At 53.4% G+C, this 27465-nt stretch overlaps 12 protein-coding genes and 2 non-coding genes across 14 annotated transcripts; 6 read left to right on the plus strand and 8 right to left on the minus strand.

The window, feature by feature from the left end:
* Positions 1–869: 869 nt before the first annotated feature.
* Positions 870–2072, plus strand: METBIDRAFT_102286 (uncharacterized protein). Its single transcript, XM_018853717.1, has one exon. The coding sequence runs from the start codon at positions 1116–1118 to the stop codon at positions 1854–1856; it is 741 nt and encodes a 246-aa protein (XP_018713715.1). The 5' UTR covers positions 870–1115; the 3' UTR covers positions 1857–2072.
* Positions 2072–3055, minus strand: CAP4 (Cap4p). Its single transcript, XM_018853716.1, has one exon. The coding sequence runs from the start codon at positions 2948–2950 to the stop codon at positions 2288–2290; it is 663 nt and encodes a 220-aa protein (XP_018713716.1). The 5' UTR covers positions 2951–3055; the 3' UTR covers positions 2072–2287.
* Positions 3056–4384: 1329 nt separating this feature from the next.
* Positions 4385–5558, plus strand: COX6 (cytochrome c oxidase subunit VI). Its single transcript, XM_018853718.1, has 2 exons — positions 4385–4655; positions 5095–5558. The coding sequence occupies exons 1-2, from the start codon at positions 4489–4491 to the stop codon at positions 5369–5371; spliced, it is 444 nt and encodes a 147-aa protein (XP_018713717.1). The 5' UTR covers positions 4385–4488; the 3' UTR covers positions 5372–5558.
* A 2770-nt stretch (positions 5559–8328) lies between these two features.
* METBIDRAFT_20204 (uncharacterized protein) lies at positions 8329–9141 on the plus strand (the record flags this gene model as incomplete). Its single annotated transcript, XM_018854944.1, has 1 exon — positions 8329–9141. A coding segment is annotated over one exon (813 nt), but the record flags the coding sequence as incomplete, so codon positions are not given.
* Positions 9142–9629: 488 nt separating this feature from the next.
* On the minus strand, positions 9630–11365 carry METBIDRAFT_29760 (uncharacterized protein). Its single transcript, XM_018855474.1, has 2 exons — positions 9679–11365; positions 9630–9658 (listed from the first exon to the last, which is right to left on the minus strand). The coding sequence occupies exon 1, from the start codon at positions 11201–11203 to the stop codon at positions 10016–10018; it is 1188 nt and encodes a 395-aa protein (XP_018713719.1). The 5' UTR covers positions 11204–11365; the 3' UTR covers positions 9630–9658; positions 9679–10015.
* A 145-nt stretch (positions 11366–11510) lies between these two features.
* On the minus strand, positions 11511–12233 carry PGA33 (Pga33p; the record flags this gene model as incomplete). Its single annotated transcript, XM_018859403.1, has 1 exon — positions 11511–12233. One exon carries the CDS (start codon positions 12231–12233, stop codon positions 11511–11513), a length of 723 nt encoding a protein of 240 aa, XP_018713720.1.
* Positions 12127–13101, minus strand: METBIDRAFT_102616 (uncharacterized protein). Its single transcript, XM_018853725.1, has one exon. The coding sequence runs from the start codon at positions 12960–12962 to the stop codon at positions 12297–12299; it is 666 nt and encodes a 221-aa protein (XP_018713721.1). The 5' UTR covers positions 12963–13101; the 3' UTR covers positions 12127–12296.
* Positions 13102–13240: 139 nt separating this feature from the next.
* Positions 13241–14029, minus strand: NBN1 (histone acetyltransferase; the record flags this gene model as incomplete). Its single annotated transcript, XM_018859404.1, has 1 exon — positions 13241–14029. The coding sequence occupies one exon, from the start codon at positions 14027–14029 to the stop codon at positions 13241–13243; it is 789 nt and encodes a 262-aa protein (XP_018713722.1).
* Positions 14030–14676: 647 nt separating this feature from the next.
* Positions 14677–16563, plus strand: METBIDRAFT_15475 (uncharacterized protein; the record flags this gene model as incomplete). Its single annotated transcript, XM_018854600.1, has 1 exon — positions 14677–16563. A coding segment is annotated over one exon (1887 nt), but the record flags the coding sequence as incomplete, so codon positions are not given.
* On the minus strand, positions 16500–20009 carry METBIDRAFT_29762 (uncharacterized protein). Its single transcript, XM_018855475.1, has one exon. The coding sequence runs from the start codon at positions 19623–19625 to the stop codon at positions 16656–16658; it is 2970 nt and encodes a 989-aa protein (XP_018713724.1). The 5' UTR covers positions 19626–20009; the 3' UTR covers positions 16500–16655.
* Positions 20010–24037: 4028 nt separating this feature from the next.
* DFG16 (Dfg16p) lies at positions 24038–25744 on the plus strand (the record flags this gene model as incomplete). The annotated part of the gene is made up of 2 exons (XM_018856831.1): positions 24038–25297; positions 25427–25744. The coding sequence occupies 2 exons, from the start codon at positions 24038–24040 to the stop codon at positions 25742–25744; spliced, it is 1578 nt and encodes a 525-aa protein (XP_018713725.1).
* Positions 25745–26092: 348 nt separating this feature from the next.
* Positions 26093–26165, minus strand: METBIDRAFT_t72. The gene has a single exon. It is a non-coding gene; the product is annotated as a tRNA-Phe (tRNA).
* Positions 26166–26171: 6 nt separating this feature from the next.
* On the minus strand, positions 26172–26244 carry METBIDRAFT_t71. The gene has a single exon. It is a non-coding gene; the product is annotated as a tRNA-Arg (tRNA).
* A 320-nt stretch (positions 26245–26564) lies between these two features.
* On the plus strand, positions 26565–27465 carry METBIDRAFT_29765 (uncharacterized protein; the record flags this gene model as incomplete). The annotated part of the gene is made up of 1 exon (XM_018855476.1): positions 26565–27465. A coding segment is annotated over exon 1 (353 nt), but the record flags the coding sequence as incomplete, so codon positions are not given.

Here is a 27465-nt window from a genome sequence, read left to right on the forward strand (position 1 = left end):
CTTTTGAATATATCCTAGGGATTAATATACAGGCGTTACATCTTTGTCATCAGTTCGTGCTGTGAAGTTTAATTTTAATGAATTGAATGAACGTAAACCTCATACAAAGTATATGATTCTTTTTCCGAAGAATGTAAGCAGAGGATGAAGACTGATCATGATGGGCTCTATATTTGTTCTGTCTAGTTGGGCTCTATGTTTGTTTGTCTAGTTGGGCTCTATATTTTTTTGTCTATTGTAAAGCTCTATATTTGTTTCTGTCTATTTGGGCTCTGTCTAGTTGAGCTCTTTATTTGTTTCTGTCTAGTTGGCTATATTTTTTCTGGCTAGTAGTGGGCCGTATTCGGCCGGGCGTATTTCGGGCGGGCTGCCAGGGCCGCTTTAGAAATCCGGGACCGGCAGATATTAGAAATGGCCGGTAGCACTGGATGCGCAATCCGGCCTGGTCAGAACCATGCGGAGCGTCTCGCTTCACGGTTGGAGAAAGGGGTTTTTGGAACACCGGCAATGTCTGCTGTAGACTGAGAAATATCCCGGCTGTTGCAGAGCCTGGTCTCAGGTCGCGGCCCCGGCGAGCCGCACGGTACTGTAGAGCAGAGCGAGCATGGACCTGCCACTACTAGCTCTGGGCATGAGACGAGACGATCAGTCTCTGCCTCCAGCCTCCATTAATATCTCTGCAACCAACCTCCATTAAAATTCCTGCCATCCAACTTTTTTAAAATCTCTGCCATTGAACTCCATCAATATCCTGCCGTCAAACTCCATGAGTATCTCTGCCAATCAAGATGCCTGCCTCCAAATATGCCTGCCTCCAGAGTCCATAAAAATCCTGCCATTGAACTCCATAGTTATCACTGCCCCCAAACCCCTGCCTTCAGCAAACGCCCGGCCCGGCCTCAGCACGCGTTGGGCACGTGCATCATGCCTGGCTTGTCCTCCACTACAAATGGCGTGGATAGCCCCGGGTTAAACTCCTCTTTCTTCATCACGTTCATGGGCGGAAAGAGCCCGGGCACAATCGGGTTCTGTGTGCGTGGCGACTTGGCATCCAAAGGCTTCATCAGCACGGAGAAAGACACCGAGAGCGTGGCTATATCCGGACCAATGCCTTGATGGAATTAAGCTGGCGCCAAGTGAGAACAAAGCCTGCTTTTTTCCAGCGTCAGCAAAAAGAAACGCGTGCGTACCGGGCAGCAAGAAAAAGACGGCTGCGTGAGATGGACCCTTCCGCTCGGAGTCATGGACATCTTTACGCTTTTCTCACAGGCCGTCGTAATTATCATTTACGAGGCCATTGCCGTAAAGAATGCCCAGCGCCGCCACGGCCATGCGTGCGGCGCGCAGCTTTGAGTCACGGCAATCAAACGGTGCGGCACAGCCATCGGGTGTCGCCGGCTCCTGAGTCCCCCATACGCTTATGGACAAAAACGAGTGCATCCCCGCCCTGTCCGAACACAGGCAAAACAGCCTCAAGTATTTGTGGATGTTTGCTTTGCGGACAAGGCCCGGCTTTGTTGGCCCCAGTCTGCCTGGATATCACAAGGCAATTTGCACGTCTCGGGCAGCGCATGCAGGGCGCGGCGTTGTGTGCACGCCGATTGCGCCTTTCCAGGCAGCCTGTCCCCCACATCCCGCGATGGGCGCTGGGCTCGACGCTGCAACGGCAATTTGAAATCGCTGGGGCCGCGTGGCGCCAGGCCCGGGGCTGGCCTGAGACCACCGATATGGGGGCCGCCAGACTCCACAAACGGGCCCACGGCTTTTTCGGGCACACTGCGTGCGCCTTGCCCTGCGTTCTTTTTGGCCCGATATATATATATATGTGTTTTATTTTTATTTTTTTTTGGATTTGAAGGGCTTATCGTTGGCGCCTCCGTCTTTCCCATCTTGTTTTCTGCTTGCCGATAGGGCCCTGCGCGCTATCAGTGCGGCGTTCGGAGGCAGCGTCTGGCATCGCGAGCCCGCATGAGGCCCTAATATTGCAACCGCATTGCAAGGGCCAATGCAGAAGCCGGCGCTTTTCCAAGGCGGTTGTGTGTTGTTCTGGCAGCCGGAGCCAGAGCTCGTACAGGAAGCGATAAAGAGAAAAAAAAATTAGAAAAAAAAAGGAAAGAAGTGGGAAAGGGTGGAGGTATTAGTGCGGCGGGCCGCGGCTGAACCAGTGCAGAAGTCTGGTACGGGCCGGCAGAACCCTCCCTGGAATACGCCAGCGTTGCCGGCCCGGGCCCGGTCCCTCAAAACAGCTTGCGCCCGGCCAAAACAGTCTCCAGCGCAGACCCGAGCCTTATGGAAGGGCACCCGTGCCGGCCGCGGTCAACGCCATGAGTTTGCTTTCTAGGGCGAAGTTCTGCTCTCGTAGCTTGGCGTTTTCCTCCCGCAACTGGCCCACAGTTTTCTGCAACTGTGCCGCCTGGGCCGCCGTGGCCTCGAGGCCCTTGACGTACTTTTCCCTGCGCTCTCGGAACGCCTTCTGGGCGCTCCGGTTCTGCGCGGCCCGTTTGGTTTCCGCCACGCGTCTTTGCCTTCCTGGCTGGTGGGGCTCAGGGGACACCGCCATGAGGATTTGAGACTGCGGCTCCCCGCCCAGTTGCGTCGGGATGCTGCTGGGCGGCGCCGTGCTAGGCCCATGTATATAAGGGTGGGAGGTGCCGTTCGCCGGCACGCTGCTTTCACCCTGTCCGCTCTTTCTGGGGTGACTCTCGTATGGGGACAGTCGCGTGACGGTCCGTGAGAGTTCTGGAGATGCTTCGTGGCTCTGCTCGCGCAGAGACTCTACTGGTTCGTTTCTATAGGCCATCAGAGACTGGGCCGCGGGGCCTGTGGACTGCGTGATGTTGCCCGGGGCGACCGAATGGCCGTACTCGGCAGAACTATTGAAAAGCGGCATGCCCTCGGCTGCCTCACCCCACGGGTACCCGTGAGAGATTGTACTGTTGTCTTTCTGCATCTCCCTGCACCGCTAGTCCGGGTGCATATATCACAGGCAGACTGGCAGACGGGGGGAAGGCTTAATTCAGACACGCGGTTTCCAGAGCACACCAAGAGAAAATGGGCTCTGGTGGGAACGGTCGGCTCGTGTTCCGATGACGAGGTTTGGGCAGGCCTGGCGCTGGGTGCAGGAGCGCCGGCGCAGCGAAGGCCACCGGCCCCGGGCGGCAGCGTGCCCGGCTCCACGTGACCATCCGGCTCCACGTGACCATCAGGCTCCACGTGATCATCCGGCCCCACGTGACCATCCCGGTGGTATTTGCTTGTTCTGCGTGGCCGCCGCACCGGGCCGGTTCATTTGGCCCGGCTCGGCCATCTTGGCTCCGCGGATTCTCATGGATTTGGTGCGTGCTGTGGAGGATGCGGCTGGTTTGCGCGGGCCGGTCACCCAAGTCCGACACGGCACCAGAGAAAAGACGCCATTTATTTTTTTTTGTTATTTTTTTGTTATTTTTTTGTTTTGTTTTGTTCTTTTCGGTTATCTTGGTAGATTCGTCCGAGGCACAAAACTACACAAATGTTGTTGGCGCCAGGCTTGTTTCCCGGATGCTGGCTGGTCTGCGTTCAGTGGCGCATCGCTCCATTCTCTGGCATTGGCTCGGGAATGTCTGCTGACTTCTCGCAGGCTTATTTTCCTTGGACCAGCGACAAAAAACAGCGCTTCGGCCAATAATTCAGTTCTGTAAGCACGTTCGGTTGGCGGGGCACAAGAGACTTCCCGCTTCGAGCAGAGTCGGGCTCCGGCTGGGGCTGATATACTGGCACGCCGGCCTTTCTCATTGCAATTTATGCGCGGGCACCGACATATCAATTAACGCTCTCTGGTCCACGCCGGAAACTGGCGTTGGACACTTGGTCGAAAAGAAGCAGAAAGCGTTTCTGAGCAGGCTGTCGGATCTTTGAAAATTAGATACTAAAGCCGCCTCTTCAGCAGGCCCGGCAAAATATATCCCAGCCCACCGGCCTCTGCAAGCACCATATTCATATACGCGAAGGTCATGCGTGGGGCCACTTGCGGGACCACGGCCCCATTTATGCCCAAACACAGAAACTCCCCAAGGCTGCATTGCGTGTTCTGCATACCTTCAAACATACGGCCAAATCGCCTCCTTGAGCGTGTCCCGACTTTTTCGGGCCCTCTTCCGTGGGTGCAAATTTGGAGCCGCTCCACCAGTCTGCATGCGCGCAGCCACCCAGAACAGGCCCATATATTTGCGCGTTTTCTATTGGCTGCGGGGGGCCAAAGCACAGTGAGCCCACGGGTTTTCCTGGCCCCGGCACCGAACTAAAATAAAGAAAATAGCCCTGTAGTTTCTTGTCCCGTCCGCAGGGCCAAAGGTCCTGTGACCCTTGCCGCTGGCTGCACACCCGCCGGCGTGACCCGGCGTCCCGGGCCGCCAGGCATCTACGGTCCCCGCACGACCCTCGTATGATTTTCACAGATCGTTACCCTCACATTCATAGCCCTCTCCATCCATAGCAAATCCCACAACAACCATGATTTCCTCAGCCTTGCGCATGGCCCTCAGAGCCAGACCCGTTCCTATGACTAGATTCACTGCCGCCTCTGGTGTTTCAATGGGCAGAATGGCCGTTCCCCAAATCAGAACCTACGCCAACAACCACGAGCACCACGAGGAGACTTTCGAGGAGTTCACTGCCAGGTATGTACCCATTCTGCAGCCAGGTCCATGAGAGCCTGCTTGCTTTTTTGAAGCCCCTGCCTTCCGTGGCTGGGCCACATGTTCTTTTTGTGGGGACTATTAAGGCTGGGACCAAGGCACATTGCCCCAGGTTTGGAAAGTAGAGAGTGGTGTTCTTCAGCCGTTTTGCGTTGGTCTACCATTGCCGAGTATGGGCTCAGTGGGCCTTGCTCCATACCGCCCAAACCACCCGGAATTTTTCAAACCACCCAGAAAGTCCGAACTGCCCAGAAAGTCCGAACCGCCCTGAAATTTTCAACCTGCCCTGAATTTCCCAACCCGCCAAATCCACACCGTTGCATCTGGCGGGTTTCCCGACATGTGAATGCCACGTGGGCTGTGCCGGACCCGGATGCAGCGCCGGGCCACACCGAGTCTAAAAAATGTACTAACCTTACAGATACGAGCAGGAGTTCGAGGGAGCCTACGACTTGTTCGAGGTGCAAAGAATCTTGAACAACTGTTTCTCCTACGACTTGGTCCCTTCGCCATCCGTGATCCAAAAGGCCTTGGAGGCGTGCAGAAGAGTGAACGACTACCCAACTGCCGTCAGAACTTTCGAGGCCTTGAAGCACAAGGTCGAGAACAAGGAGCAGTACCAGGCCTACTTGGACGAGTTGAAGGAGACCAGAGAGGCCTTGGGCATCGACTTGAAAGAAGACTTGTACCTCGAGTAGGCGGTCTTCTGCGGTATGTAGTCAAACATGAAATCTAAGCAAAAGTACTTACGATAAACCATAAAGGGAGCCGAAACGACACGTAGTATTTGGGGGAAGTGGTTCGGGGCGTAGTTTTTTGGAGGCGACCAACTGGGACAGTTTTGGAGGCGACCAGCTGGGATAGTTTTGGAGGCAACCAGCTGGAACGGTTTTTGAAGAGATCAGCTGGGATGGTTTATGAGGAGACATCCCGAAGTGCGTCGTGTTGGCGTGGTCTCCAAACGGCTTGTGCATTGCCGTGAAATAAGTGCTACACTGATCTGATGGGTTGATTGCAGGGCCACGCTCCGACCTTTATGAACATTGGTTTCGGGGTAGGGTGATGATTCTACATGGTCGCGGAACAATCCAGCGATGAAGCCAGTTCTGTTTTCAGGGCCTTTGCAAGCAACCGAGTATACATCAGACCACAAATACAGACATTGGACATGCGTATTATGCTTGCATTCATGGTGCTGTCTGCGCGGTCGTATGAATGTCTAGCTCCAGCTCTGCAGAAAATTGAGCCATGTATACGACATCCAAACAGCGACAGACCAAGTTGGGGCCACCAGGATCTCATCGACCGAAGCTGGCCGAATGAACTCTCGGAATCCTCGGGCTCGGGAAGCCCAGGGCTGGATTTCATTTACTGAAAAGCTGGCCCAGAAGCCGGTTTAGAAGAACCACTAAAACAGGCCATGCCACTGCCCGCCACCCGCATGGCAGCGATCTCTGCAGAAGCTAGTTTATGCTGCCGGGATTTGACATGCTCCTTTGGGAGGACCTTTATTCATATTGATTGATGGGGGAAATCTATATCCAAACGCTCCTCATTCAGAGGAAAAAACTATATCCAAATGCTCCTGATTTATAGAGAGAGCTTTGGCCATATGTTCTTAGATTGTAAGGAAGATATTTGGCCATATACTCCTAATTGATGGGGAAAAACTATTGTTCTATTGGCATGCATCAGCATACTTCTCTTTTCTGCAATACTTTATTGGCAGCTTGATACCATGAAATCCACTGGCACGCCCTTGACTGAAATATTAATTGGCATGAATGCCGACGGAATCGCTGGCATACATTCTCTGATGCGCTTCTTTAACATGCTTGAACATGTTCTATTAATATGCGTCTGCGGTGCTTTATCAACATGCTCTTATTTAACGCCTATTTAATATCGCATTCTTTATTCTCGCCTTCTTTATTAACGCCTTCTTTATTAACGCCTTTTTAATATCGCATTATTTATTCTCGCCTTCTTTATTAACGCCTTCATTATTAACACCTTTTTATTAACAAGCACTTTGTTTGTATATTATTTGCTGACATTTTTTACGAACTACGTTAGCATTTTTACCCGGATACCCTTCAACTATGACTGAAACACCCCCCCTGGATTAGGCTGTCAAGACACCTCGCAAAACGACCCCAATAAAATACCTCACAATAATACCCTACATCATACTTCGCTGAATTACCCATATACCTCACACTAATACTCTACAATATACCTCATTGGAATACTAACATACCTCACAAAAATACCCTGCAATATACCTCACAATAATACTCTACAACATACCTCACAAAAATACTCTCAATACAACTCACGAAAATACCCTAGAACATACCTGGATGTTAATACACCTCACAATACCCTAAATCATACCTCGCTAAAATACTAACACACCTCACGAAAATACTTTACAATATACCTCAAAACACTCTACAATATACCTCAAAATACTTTACCATACACCGCAAAATACTCTACCATACACCTCAAAAAAATCTACAACACACCTCAAAATACTGTACAACACACCTCAAAACACTCTACAATACACCTCAAAACACTCTACAATACACCTCAAAATACTCTACAACACACCTCGAAAATACCCTGAGCACTCGCTTCATTATCATGCCCCCCAGGATGCTTCACCAACACTGTCCGTTGACACTCCCGAGCAGACCACCCTCCTGCCATTCTGTCCATTGACACACTTTGCTGGCATCTGGCATCAGCATGCCCCCCAACTTTCTCTCCGTCAGCATGAAAAAAAAAAATAGAAAAACATCTACACGCCTCCCCAGCCTCCTCTCCGGTGGCAAAACAAATAAAATAAAATAAAATAAAGTAATAAAGAAATACAAAGTCCCGCCTCTTCCGGCCCAGAACTCTCTGGCCCAAGACGGACCCCAGTGCGGTTCGTGGGTGCAAATTGCCCGGCCCCCCAGCAACTCCACCCAGGCCCGCCCCTTCATATAAAATGGACCACTGTGCCGCCATCAGTCCATACCCTGCTGTGCGGCCCCATGCCCAATTTTTCACCCTCGGCCCGTGGCCCGAAAATTAGGTGCCCTCTTTTTGGCGCTTTCGCCGGGCCTCTCGGCCCTGGCCCTGGCGCGCGGCCCTGGCCCTGGCCCGCGCGCGCCGGGCGCAATCCCTTGGTCGATCAACTCCACCTTTTTCCTTCCTCCGTTCGACAACACGCACCACAAGTGCCCCCACATTGGACCCAGTGCACCCCGCCCTCCGCCATCCGTCCCCCCAGGCCCGCACCATGAGCGACGCCCACAAAAAGCGTCTTTTCCCGCCGCCCGCCGCCACGGGCCCCCTACGCGCCGTGGCCATGGCGGGCGCCACAAACACAGCCAGCGTATTCCCGCCCCGCGGCCTAGAAACACTCGCCAGCGCCTCGCTTTTGCGCCCCGGCTCGCCGCACCTTGATCTCGCGGCGCGTGGCGCCCGCCTGCGCCCGCTGCCAGCGCTCCCTTGCACGTGGCGAGAACCAGCAGGAAACCCCTGGTTTTTTGCCATGATCCCCGGCGGCTCGCCGGCAGCACCTGGCGGCAGCGACGCGCCGGCACCGCCATCCGTTCCCGCGTCCTCGGCGGCGCCCGGGCGCGCCGTCAGCGTGTTCTCGCTCTTCCCCACCAACCCCAGCCTCGGGCTCTTTCTCTTCTCGCCGCTCGTGCCCGCGGCCGACAACCGCCCGGCGCTCGCGCTCTTGACCACAGTGCAGTTGCTCTTGGGGCTCTCGTGGATGACGCGGCGGGCACCCCGGGCCGGCGAGTCGCGCGCACGGGCGCGGGCCGTGGCGGCGCTCCGGTTCCTGGCCGGGTCCGTGGCCGTGTTCCTCGCTGCGTTCGAGGCGCTCCGGCTCGCGATCCCGTACGACCCCTGGGCGGAAGAGGCGCGCGCGTGGCGGCACTGGGCGGTCCGAAACGGGCACGGCCCCAGCTGGTGGCGCGGCGCCATCGCGTTCTACACGCCCATGCCCGTCGCCGAGTGGAAGCGCAAGACCACCAACTGGCTCTCCAACCTCATCAACGCGTTGGAGGCGGACCGCGCCGCGGACGCCGGCGCGCACGACGCGGGCGTGCTCAGCAGCATCCCCCTCGGGCCGCGCGCCGTGCTCAAGGCGGGCGAGGCCGACACGTACACGGAAATCTACGAGAGCCTCTGTGCGAAGAACGGCCTGCGGGCACACGCCTTGCTCGCGGGCGCGTTGGCGGACGTGTCCGAGTTGAACAAGGCCGCGCGGCTCGACGCGCTCTTGGAGGACGAGGGCCACGTGCACTTGGACGCGGACTACTCCAGGCCCAACATCCAGTTGGGCACGCACACCATGGACACGGACGCGGACTTCGAGATGGTCTGGGCCAACTTCGAGCCCTGGGACGAGTTGTTCCAGGAGACCGACTTCGACGTGCGCATGATTCCGCGCTGGCGGTGTGTGGACGGGCTCCTGGACGGGCCCCTGGACGGGCTCCTGGACGAGCCGCCCGCCGCCGAGTCTCTGTAGCTGCTGGGACGCCCTTGGGGCTATAGTGCGCTACATGCAACCCGGAGACGGACGTGGGACGGACAACACGCCATTCGAGACTCTGTGAGCCTGCCCGTGTGCCAAGCATGCTGTGGCGCCAGGGCCCCTTGCAGCGCACACATGTGCGGACCGCTTGCACCTCCAGTCCGTGCATTCCCTGGCTGTCTATCGTATGTAGCCAGGGGTAGAAGCTGTGCTTGAGGGCTCGACTCGCGGCATCTTACAACATTAGCATATGGGTGCGCCGCCGGCCCGGGTGGTCTGGAGTCCCGGGAGCGGGCACACCGGCTCTGCTCTATGTTGCGACGGTCTGTTTTGATCTGGTCACCATGGCCCGGTCCATTCCGTGCCACACTCAGCGGCCCGAGTCTTCGCGGCCGGTCTGCCCACCGTGCCCAGAACCCTACAGCTCAAGGCCTCTCATCAGAAATACAGCTCAAAGCCTCTCATCAGAAATACAGCTCAAAGCCTCTCATCAGAAATACAGCTCAAACCCTGCTCACCAAAACTACAGCTCAAACCCTGCTCACCAGAACCCTCCAGCTCAATGCATGCTCACCAGAACTACAGCTCAAAGCCTCTCATCAGAAATACAGCTCAAAGCCTGCTCACCAGAACTACAGCTCAAAGCATGCTCACCAGAACCCCCAAGCTCAATGCCAGACAAACGGCCAGGGGGCCTCCCGGCCATGCCAGGGACAACACAGCATCTCGCGGCGGCTTCTATTGACTGTCCTTGTATATACATGTAACCGCCCGGTCCAGCAGAGCCTCGTAGACTCTACTTCTCCTCAATCAAATCCTCGGCCCACCCCAAGTTCTTGGTGTCCGCACCAGCCACGGCCGGGGCGTGGAGCTTGCTCAAATGCTGCCTCCACAACAACTCGGCCGGGTCCTGGTCCGGCTCCACCCACTCAAACCCGTCGCCACCGCTCATCCAGTAGGCCTGCAACTTCAAGTCCTCAATGCTGTCCCTGGGCTCAAGGAGCCGGATCTTCTGCCCGTCGCGCGTGAAGCCCGCCTTCAAGTTGGCGCCTTCGTCGAGCCGGTCGTTTTTCCTGCAGAGCTCCTCGACGAGCCACGCGCTGTTGCCGGGCCCGCCATTCAACTTCACGTCCGCCTCCATGATCTTGGTGCACATGGCCATTTCGTCGGCGTGCCGGTACCAGTGGGTGTAGAACGTGCCCTTCTGCCACGTCAAGAAGTCGCCGCCCGCAGAGTTCAACTGGCGCCCGAACTTGACCACGGTGACAAAGAAGCTCGAGTTGAGGAAGTACGTCAAGAACATGGCGTTGAGCGACGCCAAGTGGTGCCACGTGGGCAGGAGCCAGCCCATGTCGATCACGTGCTGCACGCCCAACTTCGAGAAGAGCGTGATGCCGATCGCCGACGCGGCCAACTTGAGGGTGCCCAGGCGCAACACGGCGCTTTTGTGCTTGATGTAGTTGGGGTGGCCCGTGGTCATGTCCGTGATTCGGATGGCGCTGTGCAAGTCCGCGTTGAACAACGAGTCGCGGAACGGAATCAAGGCGTCGTTCTTGGCAATGTACGCGTCCGGGTTCCGCTCGTAGAAGCGCAGGAGGATCTTGATCGTGGTGGCCTGTGGGAACTTGAGCAAGAACACCTGCTTCAAAAGTGCCGCGTCGAACTCCACGTTGTCGCTCAGCAAGACCACGTCGATCTGCTGCTGGATCTGCTGCTGTGCAGGATCCCGCCGGAGCTTGTCGTGCTCGGTGACCTGGTCCTGGAGGCGTTTGCATGCCCTCAAGGCATCTAGAACACGCTCCTTGGGCACCGGCGAGTCACGTGCCGCGAGGCTGGCCCCGATTTTCTGGGCCAAGTCCAGCACCGAGCTCGGGTACAAAAACGGGTTCGCGGACTGTGTGTTCTGGAGGCGCCGGGCGCCGCTGTGTATATTGCGGGCGGCCCGGAGATATCCCAGGGAGACCAATGGCAGTAGTCTGAACATCGGCTAGCTTGAACTGGGGGAGGTCCCGGTGATCTGCGAGCAGCGGCACAAAACAGAGAAAAGGTGGTATGTGCAGAGTCGGAAAAGCGGCCGCTATGCGCGTATCGGAGTGCCGGTGTCTGTAGTCGGAGGCTGTTCAAAAAAGCCGGTGGATAAGTGTTCTTTCCGCTGCTTGTACTGGCTTGTCTAGCGAGCGCGAAGACGAGACGGCGAGGAAAAAGCGGGTGTTATCTGCAGGCCGGCGCTGCTCTATTATATTAGATCTAAATGACGGAGAAGGGAAAAGCCCGCCGCCGGCTGCGAGGCCCTACAAGCCGGCAAATCCCGCAGTGGACACAAGGGCGAGCACAACGCTGACCCACGCATAGAAGCTACTGTGGTGCGACCTGTGCGCACCGGAGTCTGCCGAGCCCGACGCCGCCGAACCGGAAGCCGCGGCGGAGCTTATCGTGGAGGGCCAGATGTACGTGGTCACGAAGGACAACGTTGTTTTTTCGGTTTGGCTGGCGCCAGCGTCGGTCTGCGCGGTTGTTTTTGTCGTGCTGCTGGAGGCGGTGCTCGAGCCCGAGGACTCGGCGACTGACGCCGTTGCCGTCGACAACGACGTGGATCCAGAAACACTGCTGCTGGTCGTCAGGCTCAAGGTGTTTGTGGCGGTCCACGCGATGAGCTGGTCGTTGTTCATGGTGTACGTCTCCAGGTACACGGACAACTGAGACGCATTCATGGTTGCCGTGTCGACGGTGCTTGACGTCAGTGTGCCTGTGGAGGTTGTGGCCGTGCCCGTAGTGGCCGTGCCCGTAGTGGCCGTACCCGTAGTGGCCGTGCCGGTTGTAGCGGTTGTAGCTGTAGTTCCAGTAGTGACCGTGCCGGTTGTGGCTGTGGTTGCAGTGGTTCCAGTGGTTCCAGTGGTTCCAGTGGTTCCAGTGGTTCCAGTGGTGGCCGTATTGGTTGTCGTTGTGGAGTCAGCCGCCTGCACAGCAGCAAGCAAGACGGCGAGCACAAGAGGGTTCAAAGCGAGCGATTTCATGTCTGCAACGTGGGCCACAATCTCAAAATGCTTCCGGACCGGCCCAGCCTTATATCGGAGATCTCAGATTCTGCACCTCGGGCCGCGCGTCCCGTGCCTGCTTTCGACTAACCAACAACACGTTCTCTGCATGGGGATCACGACTCGCATTTTCGCGACTGTATCGAGCCGCAGCCCTCGACGGCATTCTCCGAACAGGAGCCTCGTAATTCCGGTGCTGTCCGTGTAGATACTCAGCGTCAGTCCCGAATTCTGTCGGGCGCCGCGGCGGTTTTTCTTGGTTGTCTTGGACTTCACACCGCAAGATGCCGATGCCAATCCCAAGCCCACTGAGCCTTGGGATGACTGAGCCTTGCAGTACTCGGATCGCGCGGCCCAACCATGGTCGTCCTGTAATGGCAACACATTTTCCATGAGCCCCACACGCATCTTATGACGGGTTGCTCGCGATTTTGACAGCCGGTTGCGATGCATTGGAATGATGCCCGGGTCCATGCCGGGGTTGCATAGGTCTGTTGCGCGGCTCTGTAAAGGCTTCTCTCCATACTCTTCCGGGTGCTTTGTGCTGATAACGTAGTAGCTGTTTTCGTCCCCGAGCATTGCCTTTTGACAACTCATAGTCGCAGGCATGTAGGCAGCTTTGGCTAAAGGCACCATGCTCCGATCTCGCCATTGTCCGCCTGAGGGCATAGTAGACTCCGCGCCTCCAGTAGGCATGAGAAGAAGCATGGCACATATTCAGAGCCACGCCCCGGGAACAGAAACAGGCGGCCCCAACACTCAAGAAGCAACGCCTCTGATGCCAGTGCATTCCGCGCCAAACACGCCAACATCAAAGCCTGAGAACTGTTCGTTGCTCGTCGGAATCAGGCAGTCTCGACTCGCCGACGGGTGCTCGCAAGCAATTGAAAACTTTCGAGTCCCATCGCAGAATGAAAAACATTGCGCCCAATGGAAAGCAATATGCCCGCCGCAGAATGAAAAACATTGCGTGCGCCGCAGCTCGCTCACTTCTTTCTCTTCTTCCGCTTCTCCATTTTCGGCGCACAATCCGGACAGTACCAGATCTCGTCGTCGTTGGGAGGGCTCGTGATGCCCACACACTCCCAGTGGAACCACTCGTACTGGCAGTCATCATTGTCACAGCCAATCATCTCGCCAAATGACACCCGCTGGCAGAAACAGTACAAGTTGTTGTCGGCGTCCTCCGCGCCGTTGGACGTTTTCATTGCAAGGCTCCCTGCATTCACAGTGTGTGCACGCGAATGGCCGGAATGTGTATGTTCGCCGTGGCCGCTGTCCTCAGCGTCCTCGCTTTTCGGGCGCTTGGTGCGCTGCTTCATCACGGACAACGTCCGCTTTTTCTTCACGGGCGCAGGCGACGACCGCGGCGTCTCCAGCGCGCCATCGATTTCTTCGATTTGTGCGCTTTCGTCGAGCGGGGCAATGAGCTCGTCGCGCTCCAATTTCTGGATGTCCGCCTCGAAGTTGCACATGTGCTTGGACACGAGAAACAACGCTGTGTTGGCGAGCAAAATCTTCTCCTTCTGGATTTTTTGCACGAGCTTCATGTCCTCGTCAATCTTGGAGCATATCTGCTGCTCTTTCGGGTGCCGCGTGAGCGTGCCGTTTGCGCGAATAAACTTGTGCAATTGGGAGTCCTTGGTCTGGTACCGCCGCCTGGCCTCCGCTAGCTGCGTGTCTTTGGCCTTGAGCTCTTCGAAAAGATGTTTGACCTCAAGGGGCAAGTTCAGGAGGTCCTGCGTGTATTTATCTAGCACGGCCGTTGTGTCCATCGCAAACGTATTTTTGGCGGAGAAAGACGGGGTACGTATACCGTTCACATCACGCGCGCGAAAGTGGTGTCAGGAAAGTCGTGCGTGGACCGGCACATCACCAATCGCGGTAGGTCGAAACCTGTCGCCGCTAAGCTGGTGCCTCCAACACAAGTCAGAAACAACGGGGTGACGCATTCGGGCCCGTCATAGATCTGTTTTTGTAATTGCGTTTCTGATTTTCCAGTTTCAAGACTGATCTGAATCTGACCGAACCGCTGGCCATGGGTTTCTCAGAAGTCACGCTAGATCAGGGTTTGGCTGACAAACTAGAACATGGGGCCGGCCTCTCACAACCCCAGCTAGATGAAATTCCATTGCTCATCCAAACTGCTGATGGCTCGAAAAAACTCACGCAAATTTTCCGCTCAAGCACATCGCAGTTTTTGCAAAGTTTAGCCTCATCTTTGGACGCTGAAGGTGTGGCATCAGAAACTGCTCTGATCCCGCATCTTGTCGCTCAGATAACCCGCTTGATCACTACGGATATGATTCCGGGTATCATACAAGTATGTGAGCTCCAACTTACAAAACGTGACGGGCCGTCTCGCTTCTACTTGTCTCTATATCTGAATTTCTGTGTGAAGCACCAGGAAAAATCATCCATTGTCCCAACCCTTCTATCGTTCCTAGCAAGCCCAGACACATCGATAAAGGACTTGTCGATCTTCCTGCTTTATGCGCTCACAAAAAAATCATCCTCCACAGAAAAACAAATTACGGAATACTTGATGAATTCTCTAAAGCGTGACTCGCCGGAGATGCCAGCCCCAAGTTTCACCATTCTCTCAAAATCCCTCGAGACGTTTTTTCCTATATTCCCGGACTCCATGACGCGAATCTACGTTTCTGAGGCCTGCAAACAGGCATTCCTCTACCAGGGTCTCCTACTCAACCCGGAAAAAGACGTGAACGACTATTCCACGGCACAGCAGCTTTTGCAAGTGTTGTCTCTGTCGTGTATCAGAGAAACAGCGCGGAAATTCAACACTGAGAATTATCTTCCGCTTCTCATAGCCGGAACGGCCCTCGAGTCGTCACCCACCATCAGGTCACTTCTGCTCTTGTGCGTGGTGAAATTGTGGAACTTCAGTGCCATTGAGAAACAAATCTCCATGGACACAGTGTTCACCAAAACACTCTCTCTTTTCATATCTGCGGATCCGGCCTCGCTAGAATGTATATCCTTGCTCGAGGCATTAGCATATCTATCACTAGGTGCGGCGACTAAATCTGCCCTTCGAGCGAATGAACAGGCGATTGAACAACTTGTTTTGCTTTTGGAAACTTCTTTGGATCCACTGGTCATATACGGGTGCTTGCTGGTGATTCTGAACTTGTGCCGGATCAAAAGTGCCGATCAAGATAAAGACACCAACACGCTCAATTACCTCAAGTCCATGGCGACGGAGAAGTCCACCGCGGATGACAGCGAGGAGTCTGTCATTGCTTTTAATCTGGATTTAGTGTCAGAACACAAGTTGGTGAGTACGATGGCAGCTTTGAAGAACGTAAAGGAAAACTCAACGGCCCACATAATCCAGATTATTTATTCGCTAACTACAAAGCAAAGCGTCGCTACGCATAGAATGATTGTCTCGCAAGGCGGGTTGAACATCAACATCAAATACCTCGTTGAACATAGTAAAGTCATCAAGGAAACTTCCAGCACCACTGCGGCTTCAAGCGATGAGACGCTGCTGGAAGTCAGGCTCCAAAGTCTTCGCGCATTGGCCACTTTATGTCGCTCGGTAAACCCCACATTGGCATTTTCGAAATATGATGTGAAAACATGCGTCCCCTTTCTAGTTGAGCTTCTAGGCCCAGATCTGACTGTTGGTTTAAAAGCACCATTTCTCCCCGAATCCTTTATGGGACCTGGTGACAAGTTGTGCTCTTTGCTTGCCCTCACGAACTTATCCTCAAAACCTGATCCGGACCTTCATCAATCGATAGTTAGTCGGGCTTTCGAGCAACACCTCAAAAATCTCATGCTTGACAGCACGCTTTTTGCCGTGCAAAAGGCCACTTGGGAACTCATTAATAACTTGGTTGCGGCTAGCCCATTGATGTTGGCAAAGTTCTTCAACCCCGAAAGCGCTGAGAGCCGGAGGAACTTGGACCTTTTGGTGAAAATGCTCCATTCACAGGACGAGTCCTTGCAAATTGTCATTGCGGGATTGATCGCGAATGCCACCATGGAATTTGATCTCGTCTCTGTTTCGATACTTGTACAAAAGCCGATTTTCGAAAACCTTTGCCAGATAGTTGCCTCAATTTTCAATCAACAAGCGCAAAATGATGACTTGATTCTTCGGGTAGCCACGTTTTTGCAACACTTGACCTCAGTGGCCAAGGCTTCCCAAAAAGAAGCATTGAGCGTGCTCAGAACAGACCCTGCTCTAAAGAGTGGAATAAAAACTGTGGTGGTTACTACGAAAGACGCTAACATCATGTCACTTTTACGTGAAACAATCCAGCTTGCAGAAATGAAGTTTTGAATTAGAAGACCTGTGTATGAAACGTAATATACAAACGGGTACAGCCTTGTACTGCAGATCTTGGTATATTTATTTACATCGATCCATCAGAACTGGATCATTCTTTGAGCTAGAGTCTCATTGTTGTGAACAACGTCTTTAGTCTTTTCGCGAGGTCTCTTCTCGTTCTCGAGCTTCACTTTCACGGCTTTATGCAATGCTGACAAAAATTCCGAGTAATTCGGACTAGTGTTTAAGGCCTTCGAAGCAAGCTTGTCTTCGGTTAGGCAATCTCTGAACTCATGTGTCCTTGAGTCCATGCCATCTCTGACTATGACAATGGCCGACGAGCCAATTGAATCGCATCCAATGACATTCTCGCGGAAGTACCGCACCAAGTTTCTGGCTTGTTGCGAAATATGCGTGGGTAAATCAGGCAATGAATCTAGTAAAGGGTCGATATCTTCGCAGCTCTCGATGTGATCGCCGAAAACATCCTTGAGCAATAATTTGTTAGAATCTGGATGAACTCTTACGTAGACGGTAGTGCCATCGCAAAGGATGTATACGCCGCTCTCCAAAGAAGCTGCAGTCAAACTCTTGAACTCCGGCAATTTGATGAAATCGTCGGTGTTCTCTGGGTCGTCGTAAGGCATCCCCTCATCTTCTGCCAAAGAGTGCAACTCTACCATAGCCGGATATAAATGAAAGACGAGCTTGTCGAGAGGCATGTATAACATCTGGAAGATGTCGCATAAGCGTGTGTCCAGAGAAATTGAGGAGGAGTCACGCAATGCCTTGGACTTGATGAGAGACAAAAAGTAGCTGGGGAGGTGCTTGAGTGAGTCGGGAAATACCAATTGGTTGGCCATCGGGCTGTTTCTGTTGTGAGAAGGCTCGCTCATGGCTCTGTACGCGGTGAAGATTTCCACGAGTTTCTCGTTGAGGGACTTCCTCAACTCATCAATAGACTCCTTTCCTAAGAAAGAGATGGTATCACGAAGCACTGTGGCCACCACAGCATCTTGATCAACAAAGTTAAACACGTCCAGAAGCCGCTCGCTCACAGCAAGCACCAAGTTGATGACACGCACCTTCCGTACTCCTTGGGGGTCTGTGTAGAGGAGCGCCGCCTGGAAGTGACAGTCGTATTTTGTGTTGAGTTGGCCATCGTACTCCAAAAGCACAGTGAAGCTCTGGTCTTCGTTGAGGACGGGAATTATCGGGTCCTGCAGTGCACCTGCGGCAAACCCAACAATGCCGCCATCGGCGGTTGTGGGAAAGCCGTAGTACTGCGAGACCTGTAAACCGTTTGAACAGCGCAACTTCAACTGGCCCTGGTATCCCGTGCACTTGCGCACGGAGGCCACAATTTGGGCGGTGAATGAACGGCCGTCACGCTCGAAAACAAAGTCCAGCCATTTGGACACAGAGCCCCCTGTGACCAGGGCAAGCCATCCAACGTTCGAGAGGTCTGCGGGTGTGTCGGACACGACGAACACGTCAAGCCCGACATTCAGGGCAAGGAAGTCCTTAGCAAGAAGCTTGTAGTACTCGTTGTCGGGCGAGTACAAGGCCTTTTCGGCTTCAGCCAGCTGCGTGCGCCCCACATTTCGATTTTGCTTGATCTTGGAGCGGCCGGGCCCCCACGACGACAACGTGGACAACACCAGGGTAATTTTCCCACCGCCAACGGGCTCGAGACAGAGCTGCGCGGTGCGCAAGGCCACGGAGAAGCAGGGCTCCGGGTCGCGCAGCGCATGCTCGTGGGAGAACAGCTCGAGCTTGTTCAAGGCATCTTCAATGGCCAAACGACTGCGGTCTGGGTCCGCAAAAAGGCCCACGCTGAAGGGCACGAACGGGTCGTCCAAGTCGCCCGACACGCAGAGCTGCGCCGCGTCCAAGTGCGGGGCCAAGTTGAAAAAATGCATTTTTGTGTCGAACAAGATGATGGCGAACCGCAAGCTGGCGGCCGCGCCCGCCGCGCCGCCGGCCGCCGCGTAGTCAAAGAACACGGCGCGCATGGCGTCCGCCAAGAGCACAGGCAAGTGGCGGGCCACGCTCTGGTGGGAGATGTCCACCAAGAACACGTGGTGGAGCGGTTGTGCCTCGACGTGCGCGCCGCCGAAGTTGTAGTACTTGGGCACCACGATGTCGTAGACACCACGGTGCAACTCCGGGCGCACGGCCTGGTCGGTGCGTTGGCCCGTGGCGGGGTCAACGGGCGCCACGTACTCCGGGGGCACGCTGTTGTTGGGGAACTGGCACACGTTGCATGTGAAGCGGCCCAGCGGCGTGTGGGCCATGGCCGGGTTGATGTACGTGCGGCAGCGGTTGCAGCGCGGCGGGCCGGCGTCCAGGGCGTCGCCGCCGGGCGTCTCGCCAAGCCGGGAGTGGTCGACGGTGGGCACCGGCATTTCCGTCGGAAGCACCGGCGCAAACGGCCGCACCGTCACCGCCACAGGCAAGCGCGTGGCGCGCCGCAACGCCTCCAGCTCCGGCACGTTGTAGAACGTCGTGCGCATGTGCCGCGGCGTGGCCGTGCCCTGGTCCACGGCGTGGTACTGGGTGCCGGCGATGGGCGGCACGATGTTCTGGAACGAGAGAAACTGCTTGTACCCCAAAGACGCGCCATTTTCGGCGGCGAGCGGCGTGCAGAACTCGTGCTGCTGCGCGTGCCGGGCGCTGCTCAAGGAGAGCCCGGGCGGCTGTGGGGACGCCGTTTCAGGGAGCTGGGACACGCTGAGTGCCGCCATTGCGGGCGTGAGCGCCGCCGCCGGGCCGCCAACAGCGGCGGGCGAGAACGCCTGTGCTGGCACGTGGGCGCCTTGCGGAAACAGCGGCGTGCTGGGCTGCACGGGCGTAAAGAACGGCAGCGGACTGGCGCCCGGAGATACACTTCCGGCGGAAAAGAGCGACGGCAGGGCAAACGGCTGGGCGGGTGCCGCAAACGGCGCGTGCGGCAGCGCAAACTGCGTATCGTGGAAGGCCCGCTGGGGTCGTTTTTTGCGGCGGGGGTCGGCGTGGGGGGCGCTGGCGCCGGCCGCCAAATCGGTCGCTGATCCGTGGAGCGACATGGGGAGACGGGCGTTTTTTGGGGGTTTGTGTTTGTGTTGGTGTTTTTGTGTTGGTGTGTTGGTGTGTTTGTGTGTTTGTGTGTTTGTGTGCCAATGGTTTTTTTATGTCTGGCCGGGTGTTCTGGCCGCTCTGGTGGGGTGTTGTTCCAGGTGCTGCCTAGTCGCTGGAAAGAAAACAGCAGTACTCTTAGGGCCTGCGTGTTTGGGGTGCGGCCAGTAGTGGACGCGAAGAATCGCAGGCGGCCCCACGCGACTATTAACAGAATGGAGCACGCCAGCGGTACGTGGGCAGCAAAACGCCGGGCGCTGTAAAGCACATGCCGCTCATGGGAAAAAGCATGGGTTTTTGGCGCTGAGCCTGTTTTGGCCCCGACGGCGTGGTTTTGGATTTTTTCTTGCAGTGTAGCAACAAAGGGGAATCTCGGGCCGTAATAGATGCGATTCGTGGCTCGCAACAGATGGGATGTACCGGACCGGAATGATAAATATGCCAGGGCCAGTGCGCGCCGCCCGCAGGGCCACCGAACATGGACCAAGAATGGGCCGGTTGGAAATTATCACAGACCACGGTGTCAACGCAATACAGCAGGCCCGATACAAAACAGCAACATGCCCGCAGCACTATGGAAAAGCGCTTAAAAAAATAAAAATAAATAAAGAAAAATAAAAATAAAGGAAAAAGGTCACTGAATTTGCGGACCTGTTGGTGGAGTATCCTGCTCTCGCAGCAAGATGTATGGATGCCTGGACAACCACCCCGGCGACCGTGGAAACACCGCGTCTCGCTACCGTCGGGTCACGTGCGCTGGGTCTAATCTCTGTCCTCTTCTGGTCAATACGTGCCTTTTCTCTCCGGGTTATGTACGTGTTCTTGTAGTGTCTTATAGCTCCATAAAATGGGCGGTCTGATAAGAATGCGCTGCTCAGAAGTTTTTTTTTGTTCCGTCTTGGTCCATGGGCTTCGGTTGTTCTATGGGCACCTTCCCTGAAATATCCATAGTACGCGTCAGTACCAATATACTCCGCAACTGATGCGATAATGGCCATTTCGTTTCAAGCCTGGACTTCCGGCCCACTGGAGAATTACTTCTAGCGAACATGTGCTTTGCGCGTGATGCGTACGTGTGACTCAACCAGTATGCAAGGTTTATGGACGCCCATGTTATGTATGGCTTCGTCTACATTCCTCATTTGAGCTTAGTTCCATTGATATATTCGTCATCTTGAATTTCTCAGAAAAACAAATCCAGCATATGTGGCATACATGATATCGTCATATGGACGGTAATGTCTGATTCCAGTTCTCCATGCACCGTTCTGTTTTCGATTCAAGTCACCTGTGATGCCGAGTGTAAGCATTGAAATACTTTCACCCTCGGCTCCCAAAGACTGCTAAACCATACTCAATTGCTGAGTCCTGCTGTGTGTTTTATCCCAGCTTTGACCCCAACCTTTTGGTCAAATATCGAATACTTGTTTCTGAACCCGAGGTATTTTGCATTTGCAATGGCTTAGTAGCTCAACAAACTAACAAGGACCTGGCATTATATTGAGTGGTATAATCAGGGGTGATTGCTCTGACCCTGACCCTCTGCTTATCTATTCTGGGGCTTTGGTTCCTTTGCGGAATGTAGGATTTGGATGACGAACATCGGATGTATGAAAATAGTACAGATTCTATAACTAGCATATTGCGTATAAACACAATATATTTGCCTATCACCAAAACAAAGACAGAGACCTAATTTATGTGAGACTGCGGCTGACTGCTGTCTTTTGAATTTCCTTTTCGTTACATTTCTTCCGCCTCTCTTTGTAATCTTCCATATCTGCTACACTCCGGTCTGGCCATATCAGCGGTTTATAAAGTAAAGGATGGCTTTTCACGAAACCACAAATTGCAAATGCACTCCAAATTCCGAAACTAGAACAGACTGTTTTGGGAATATCTCTCTAGATACAACAAATATAGTTCTTTACAACTTCTGTAAAACTCAATTCAGACCCAGGATTTCCCACACTTCGAGACTCTATTTATATACATGAAGGCAGGGAAATTGAAAGCTCATGGACTTAATTCTGCTCGAATAATCAAATTATAACATATGGCAAAAATCTGCGAAACGGTATATACTTATTTGGTAATTTCACTCGCTCCAGCTGCTATATTGTAGGGGAAGATCCGTAACATATGAAATTCGTGGTCAAACCCAAGAGAAACGTTTTGCTCAAGTTATACAATTTTTCTAAGTATGTTCTCATATTAAAGCAGTTTCATTGGGCAAAACAATTATTGACTTTGAATCCAAACCCGGCTTACAAGAAATGGTATCAATGAACAGCCATTACTGGGGCTCCCGAATTCGGAAAAAAACATACATCTCCATTGTGTCTGTCCTCATGTGTATGTCAGGCTTGAACCCCAAACATAGACATAAATTCCTGAATCCAGGATAAACTTGCTTGCACTTTTTTGTACGAAAACATGAAACACTTGCCAGGGGGAAATTCAAGAGTAGCTGCTATCTCAAAACACGAGCTTGGTGTACACGGCTACTCGAGCTTTTTGAAATGACGCTGAAAGCTTTGACTCACGGATCGAAAACCTACTTTCGTGGTTTCTTTTTGGTGAGCGAATCATACTTGACTCTGTGTATCTGCATCAGAGACTTGCAAGAAGTCGATGCAAACTCGATAGAAGTACTGTCCGCCGCGTGGCACTCTTGAAGAGACCCAAAGTTCTATTCAAATTAGACAATGAGCCATAGCACAGTCGAAGTGTGTCCCGAAGCAGTACCTCATTTAGAAGTTGTCGTCGACACATTTCTGTATTCATTATCGTGGTAGCATGGATGAGTCTCTTACTGGCTTTTATAATCCAAAATAAGACCACTGGGATTTCTTCCGATCTATCTTTAAGAGCTATTAGGGGTTTTGTATAGTGGTTTATAATTCCTTCCACAGATTGATCCAAAAACTTTAAAAGTGCTCATATCCAATGAATTCGCGTTGTAGTGAACGCCTCATTCTGAACTAACCGAAAGCTCATAATAAGCTAACACACTGCCCATTTCCTCATGCCCTGCACCAACAATCACCGAAAGCTTCTGTAACAGAAATTGGCACGTGTAAGACTATTATATCCTTAAGCAGCAGACAAAAAGAGAATTCAGACTTCTTAATTGATCAATGTGCAATCAATCTAGAAGCGCGTTTCAGCGAAGATTATTCCAGTCCTTAGCACTGGTGCTAGCTGCAGAAACGTATCCGTGATTAAAATGAGATACACCGCGGGCGCAGTCCCCCATGCTATCTCTAAAATAAAATCCGAGCTAGGGTATTCCAGGTTCGAGGGAGAAAATGACAATCTACGTCATTTAATTGTGATCCTGGCGAAGCATAATCCCAAGAGATTCCGGCTTTCTGTCAGAGTACGTGCCGTATCTGCTTATGCAACGTTGCTATTTTACATACAGGGAAGCGCCACCAGGGCCGTGCCAGCTGCGGCGGGGCGTCGGATCACCAATGCTTTCGTTGTTTTTCCATAACTTTCCCACAACTGCTTGACAAGCAATACGCAAGTAATCCTTGGTCATATTTCTTTCTCGGCCATCAGTCCCAGATCCTGATTCTTTCTGATTCGTGGGTGGAGCCTTTGAGTGATAAGCCCCCACCCTTTTTGCTTGGCATCATGAGACGATATTCCAAATTGGCGAGATAGACGCATAATTCATGAAAAAAGCCCAAATGTGGTATCAGTGCTTAGTTCATGGCTTAGTCCCGGCTATTGAAGCCGTTCACACTTTTGGCCATGCATTCCGGACACGACAGCGCGGGCACAAGAGCCAAGCAAAGCGGAAGGTAAAAAAAAGTTAAAAAAGGCTCGTTAAATCCGGATCAAGCTCCATTCCACCTAGACCACCTGGAAAAAAAAAAGACTGGCTCTTAACATTGACCTCTCTTCTGTGCAGAAGATTTGTCCTGTCCTACTCCTCTGACGGTTTTCACTATTGTTCACTTCATGCATCAGCAAATGCTTGGCTTCTTCGGGCCCTGCGCGGACGTGAGACGCGGCAAGCTGGGTATGCTCCAGCAGCCGTCTAAGGGGCGACTCAAAAGCCCACACAGTGCCGAAAAAAAGGATATAAAGATGAGTACCCCTGACAGCAGCTCCCCCTGAGCTTCACAGTCACATCCGTTTTTTGGCCTCGCCTGTGCCCGGCTTCTTTCAGCCCGTCCCACGCGCGCCCCCAGCTTTCATCTCACATTCCCGTCTTCGGCCCCCGGCTGCGCAACCCATGTTGCACGCCTGCACACGGAGGGAATCCCGAGAAAACCAAGAAAATTGGCCTGACCGACTGCACCGGCCCCAAAATCCACAGTCTCGGGCCAAGCCATCTATAAGCGTGGCCATGTCCGCGGCGACATACTCCAACAGTAGTGCGGCCTTCATGAGCAACTACAGCGTGTATTTTCTACAACAGAATGCGCACATGGACATCAACTGCCTGGTGTATTCCCTCACCTCGGGGCTGCTCAGGACCCAGGACTATTTCTCCGGCTCCTGGCTGGACAACATCACCAATTTTCTCCCCGCATACTATGTGACCAACTGTTCGGTGCTGGAATTCTGGGACCAGATCGCCAGCCAGAATGTCAGCCTGTCGGATATCGAGTTGTGGCTCGGCGAATTCCGCAAAAACCCGTACAATGAGGCGGACAACGGCGACTCGTTCGTAGCACTTTTGTTCACGCTAGTCGGCCTGTGCGTGCTGGGCTGGATGCTCCTGCTTCTATTCCTCTTGCTGCCAAAACACAAGCAGAAGCCCGTGCTCACCCAGCTCGCCGTGCTCTTCTATCTGGTGTATCTAACCGTGCTCTTCTCGCAGGTGGCACGCATCACAGAGGCCGAGTACTACGCGGACCTGCTCGACATGGTGAAGATCTTGTCGACCATCGCAGACCTGCAGTACGCCGTGCTCCTGTTGGTGCAGACGCTTCTCACGCAGTTGGCGTACCTCCAGCTCTTCCTTAAGATGACCAAGAATCGCTGGAAGTTGGCCAACTGTGCCTTGGTTTCCGTGCTCATTGTGGCGTGCTTGGTCACGGGGGCGTTTTTTGTGCCGGTCACGGAAGACTCGTTCAGTTACGTCACGCTCCCTGCCACGTCTTTGGCCATTGCGCTCCTTGCGTTGGACACCGTGTTCATGGCATGGTTCGCCGTGTGCTTGGGCTACTATACTGCACGCGGCCCAGCGACGCCGCCGAAACAGGTGGCCTACTCGAAAAAACTCCTCCTGTTGGCCATCCTCACCTGGTCCTTCGTGGTGATCTACATCGTGCAAACCTTGCTCTTGGCCACCTTGTGGCGCGAGGATTGGCTCACCAACGCGTGGATTTCTTACGTACCCGACTTGCTTGCCATGTACATCTTGACTGCCAGCTGGGAGTGGCTCCACTCGATCCGCCACCTCGAGCTGCGGCTAGAACTCGTGGACATGTTGGGCCGCAGAATCAGTCTAGAAGACGTCATGGATTTTAGCAACGACGACAAGGTGCGCCGCACAGCACTTCGCGGCCGGTTCGCGTCGTTGCTCGACTTCTTCGGCCGCCGGCGTGGCGCAGCTGTGGGCGACGGCACCAGTTCCGGGTCAATAAGCACTTCGGCTAGTGTTCCTGCTGTTGTGTATTGCGGACAAGCGGAGCATGAGGCCAACGCTGCCTCGGCGGACGAAGAAAGCTCTGTGTATGAGGTGCAGTATATGGACACCGATTCATGGGACGGGGACCATCAGAACGAGCAGAATCCGGGTGAAAGCCTCTTGGGAGATGTGACAAGAGGTATGGAGATGCCAGAACACCAGCTGGCAGATCTGGGCCCCGGAACGCCACGGCAGATGTCTCCATCCGAAGACAACAGCCCTGTGATATCTGGTGCTGCTATGGAAAGCACCGGCTCTGGTCTTCCACCTGCCGTGTTTGCAGAGCCAACAGAAGGATCCTCTACTGCTATGCAAGGTGCAGCTGATCAATCCGCCATTGAAAACGGGGATGATGAACTTCCCCCATTCAGGCCACATCCTGGTTTCAGCAAAGATGACTACTGGGACGAAAAGTAGATGACCTTTGATCAGGACATGATATGGAAGACCACGAGGAAGAGTCCTGTTGAAGAAGCTCAGTTAAAATCAGTGGGAGCGGGCTCTCACTTAACAAGGCGAACGCCGAATACAGCGCATCAGAGGCTCTCTGACTGCACTATCTGGGGAAACAAGGGAAATTACACATCGCTTATGAAGCAGGAAAACAAGGGGAATTATACATAGCTTATTAATTAGAAGAACTAGGCAGGGCCTTCAAACTTCTTGCCCTCAGCTCCCGTCCGTCTAGGGCCATTCTTGGACCAGCCTTCACTGACTCGTACTTGAATCATGTGAGCCAGAATTTACAAAAACATTTAAAAAAGATGCGATTTCTGTGGATCGAACACAGGACCTTCAGATCTTCAGTCTGACGCTCTCCCAACTGAGCTAAAGCCGCCATCAGAACCCATGCCGGGACTCGAACCCGGAATCTTTTGATTAGAAGTCAAATGCGCTAACCATTACGCCACACAGGCTGATATGTTTCTTATAAACTCTTGATTTAACATGTCAATATAGCATTTGTTTTTCATGTTTTATATGCAGATCTGATTTCGAAAAAAAAAAAGAAAGGAGTGGTCAGAATTCAGTTCCTGAGGATATGGTGTTTTCCATGATAACTTGTCCCTTTAATCAAATGAATCTACCAGGCTACGGCCTTATCGAACTACTGACCCAACTTAAAGGGCATCGGGCAATGGTGTTGACGGACACCCTCCAAAACAACGATAGCTGGTACAATCAGTATCTTAGAATACGAATGCTTCACCACATGAACAAAATCGTATCGAACGACGAACAAGCCAGGCTAAGACATATAGCCGCCTCCGAATGGTATAACTTCTTGCTTGACAAAACAGGTCAATTCTTCACACACTTGGAGTGGACCTTCACGAAAAACGAAATCGCCTATTTCGAAGCGTGGAAAGAAGTGGTACCCAGGACAAGGACCATACCGATACCAGGCGAAAGCTCAAAGTACAATCAGGAGCAGATCAAACAAATGCTAGCAAAAACTCCATACCTCGACCAAGCAGAGAAAAAAGCCATTGGTAAGGAGACTTTCAAATCCTTAAGTCGCAAAAAGCAAGAAAAGCAACTCCCGATAATGCCACAACGCTTTGTTCGCTTATGTCCCGCGGTCCGCCAGACCAAAAGGTGGAAACGTTTCTGGAAAGCCTTGTATAAGGCAGAATGGATAAAGCGATACGATCTTTCGTCCATCCATCACTTCAATTACGGATCATATGTCCCGCGCAGGACCCTACCGAGCGACACAGCAGATTTTCAATGCCATCTTTGCACAGAACAAATCCACAACAACGGAGACGCCACCGACGCTTTCCTAAGCCATATCTACAACAACTGCGAAACATCCAAATACTGGTGGCAAGAGCTAAAATTTACCAAGCCCATGAGCTTGAACTCAATGTTGGCCCCAGCCGACAACTCATTGGAGAACTTAACAAAATTAAATTGGTTCGTCACCACGATCTTCAAGGTCTACACCAGAAGGCGTGGCGAGTCGCAGGAAGTGGGATCCTTAAGTCCGCTACAACCAGCCGAGTTGAAGCGACTACTACAGGAGACCTATCCTAGGAGTCGATGACGTAATATCCAATACGTAAACAGATACGTGCCATGAGGACTGTCCAGGCCGTGACTAACGGAAGGGGACGGGCCGAGCTAAGACACTT

This window comes from Metschnikowia bicuspidata (assembly GCF_001664035.1).
Source record: "Metschnikowia bicuspidata var. bicuspidata NRRL YB-4993 chromosome Unknown METBIscaffold_1, whole genome shotgun sequence".
NCBI lineage: Eukaryota > Fungi > Ascomycota > Pichiomycetes > Serinales > Metschnikowiaceae > Metschnikowia > Metschnikowia bicuspidata.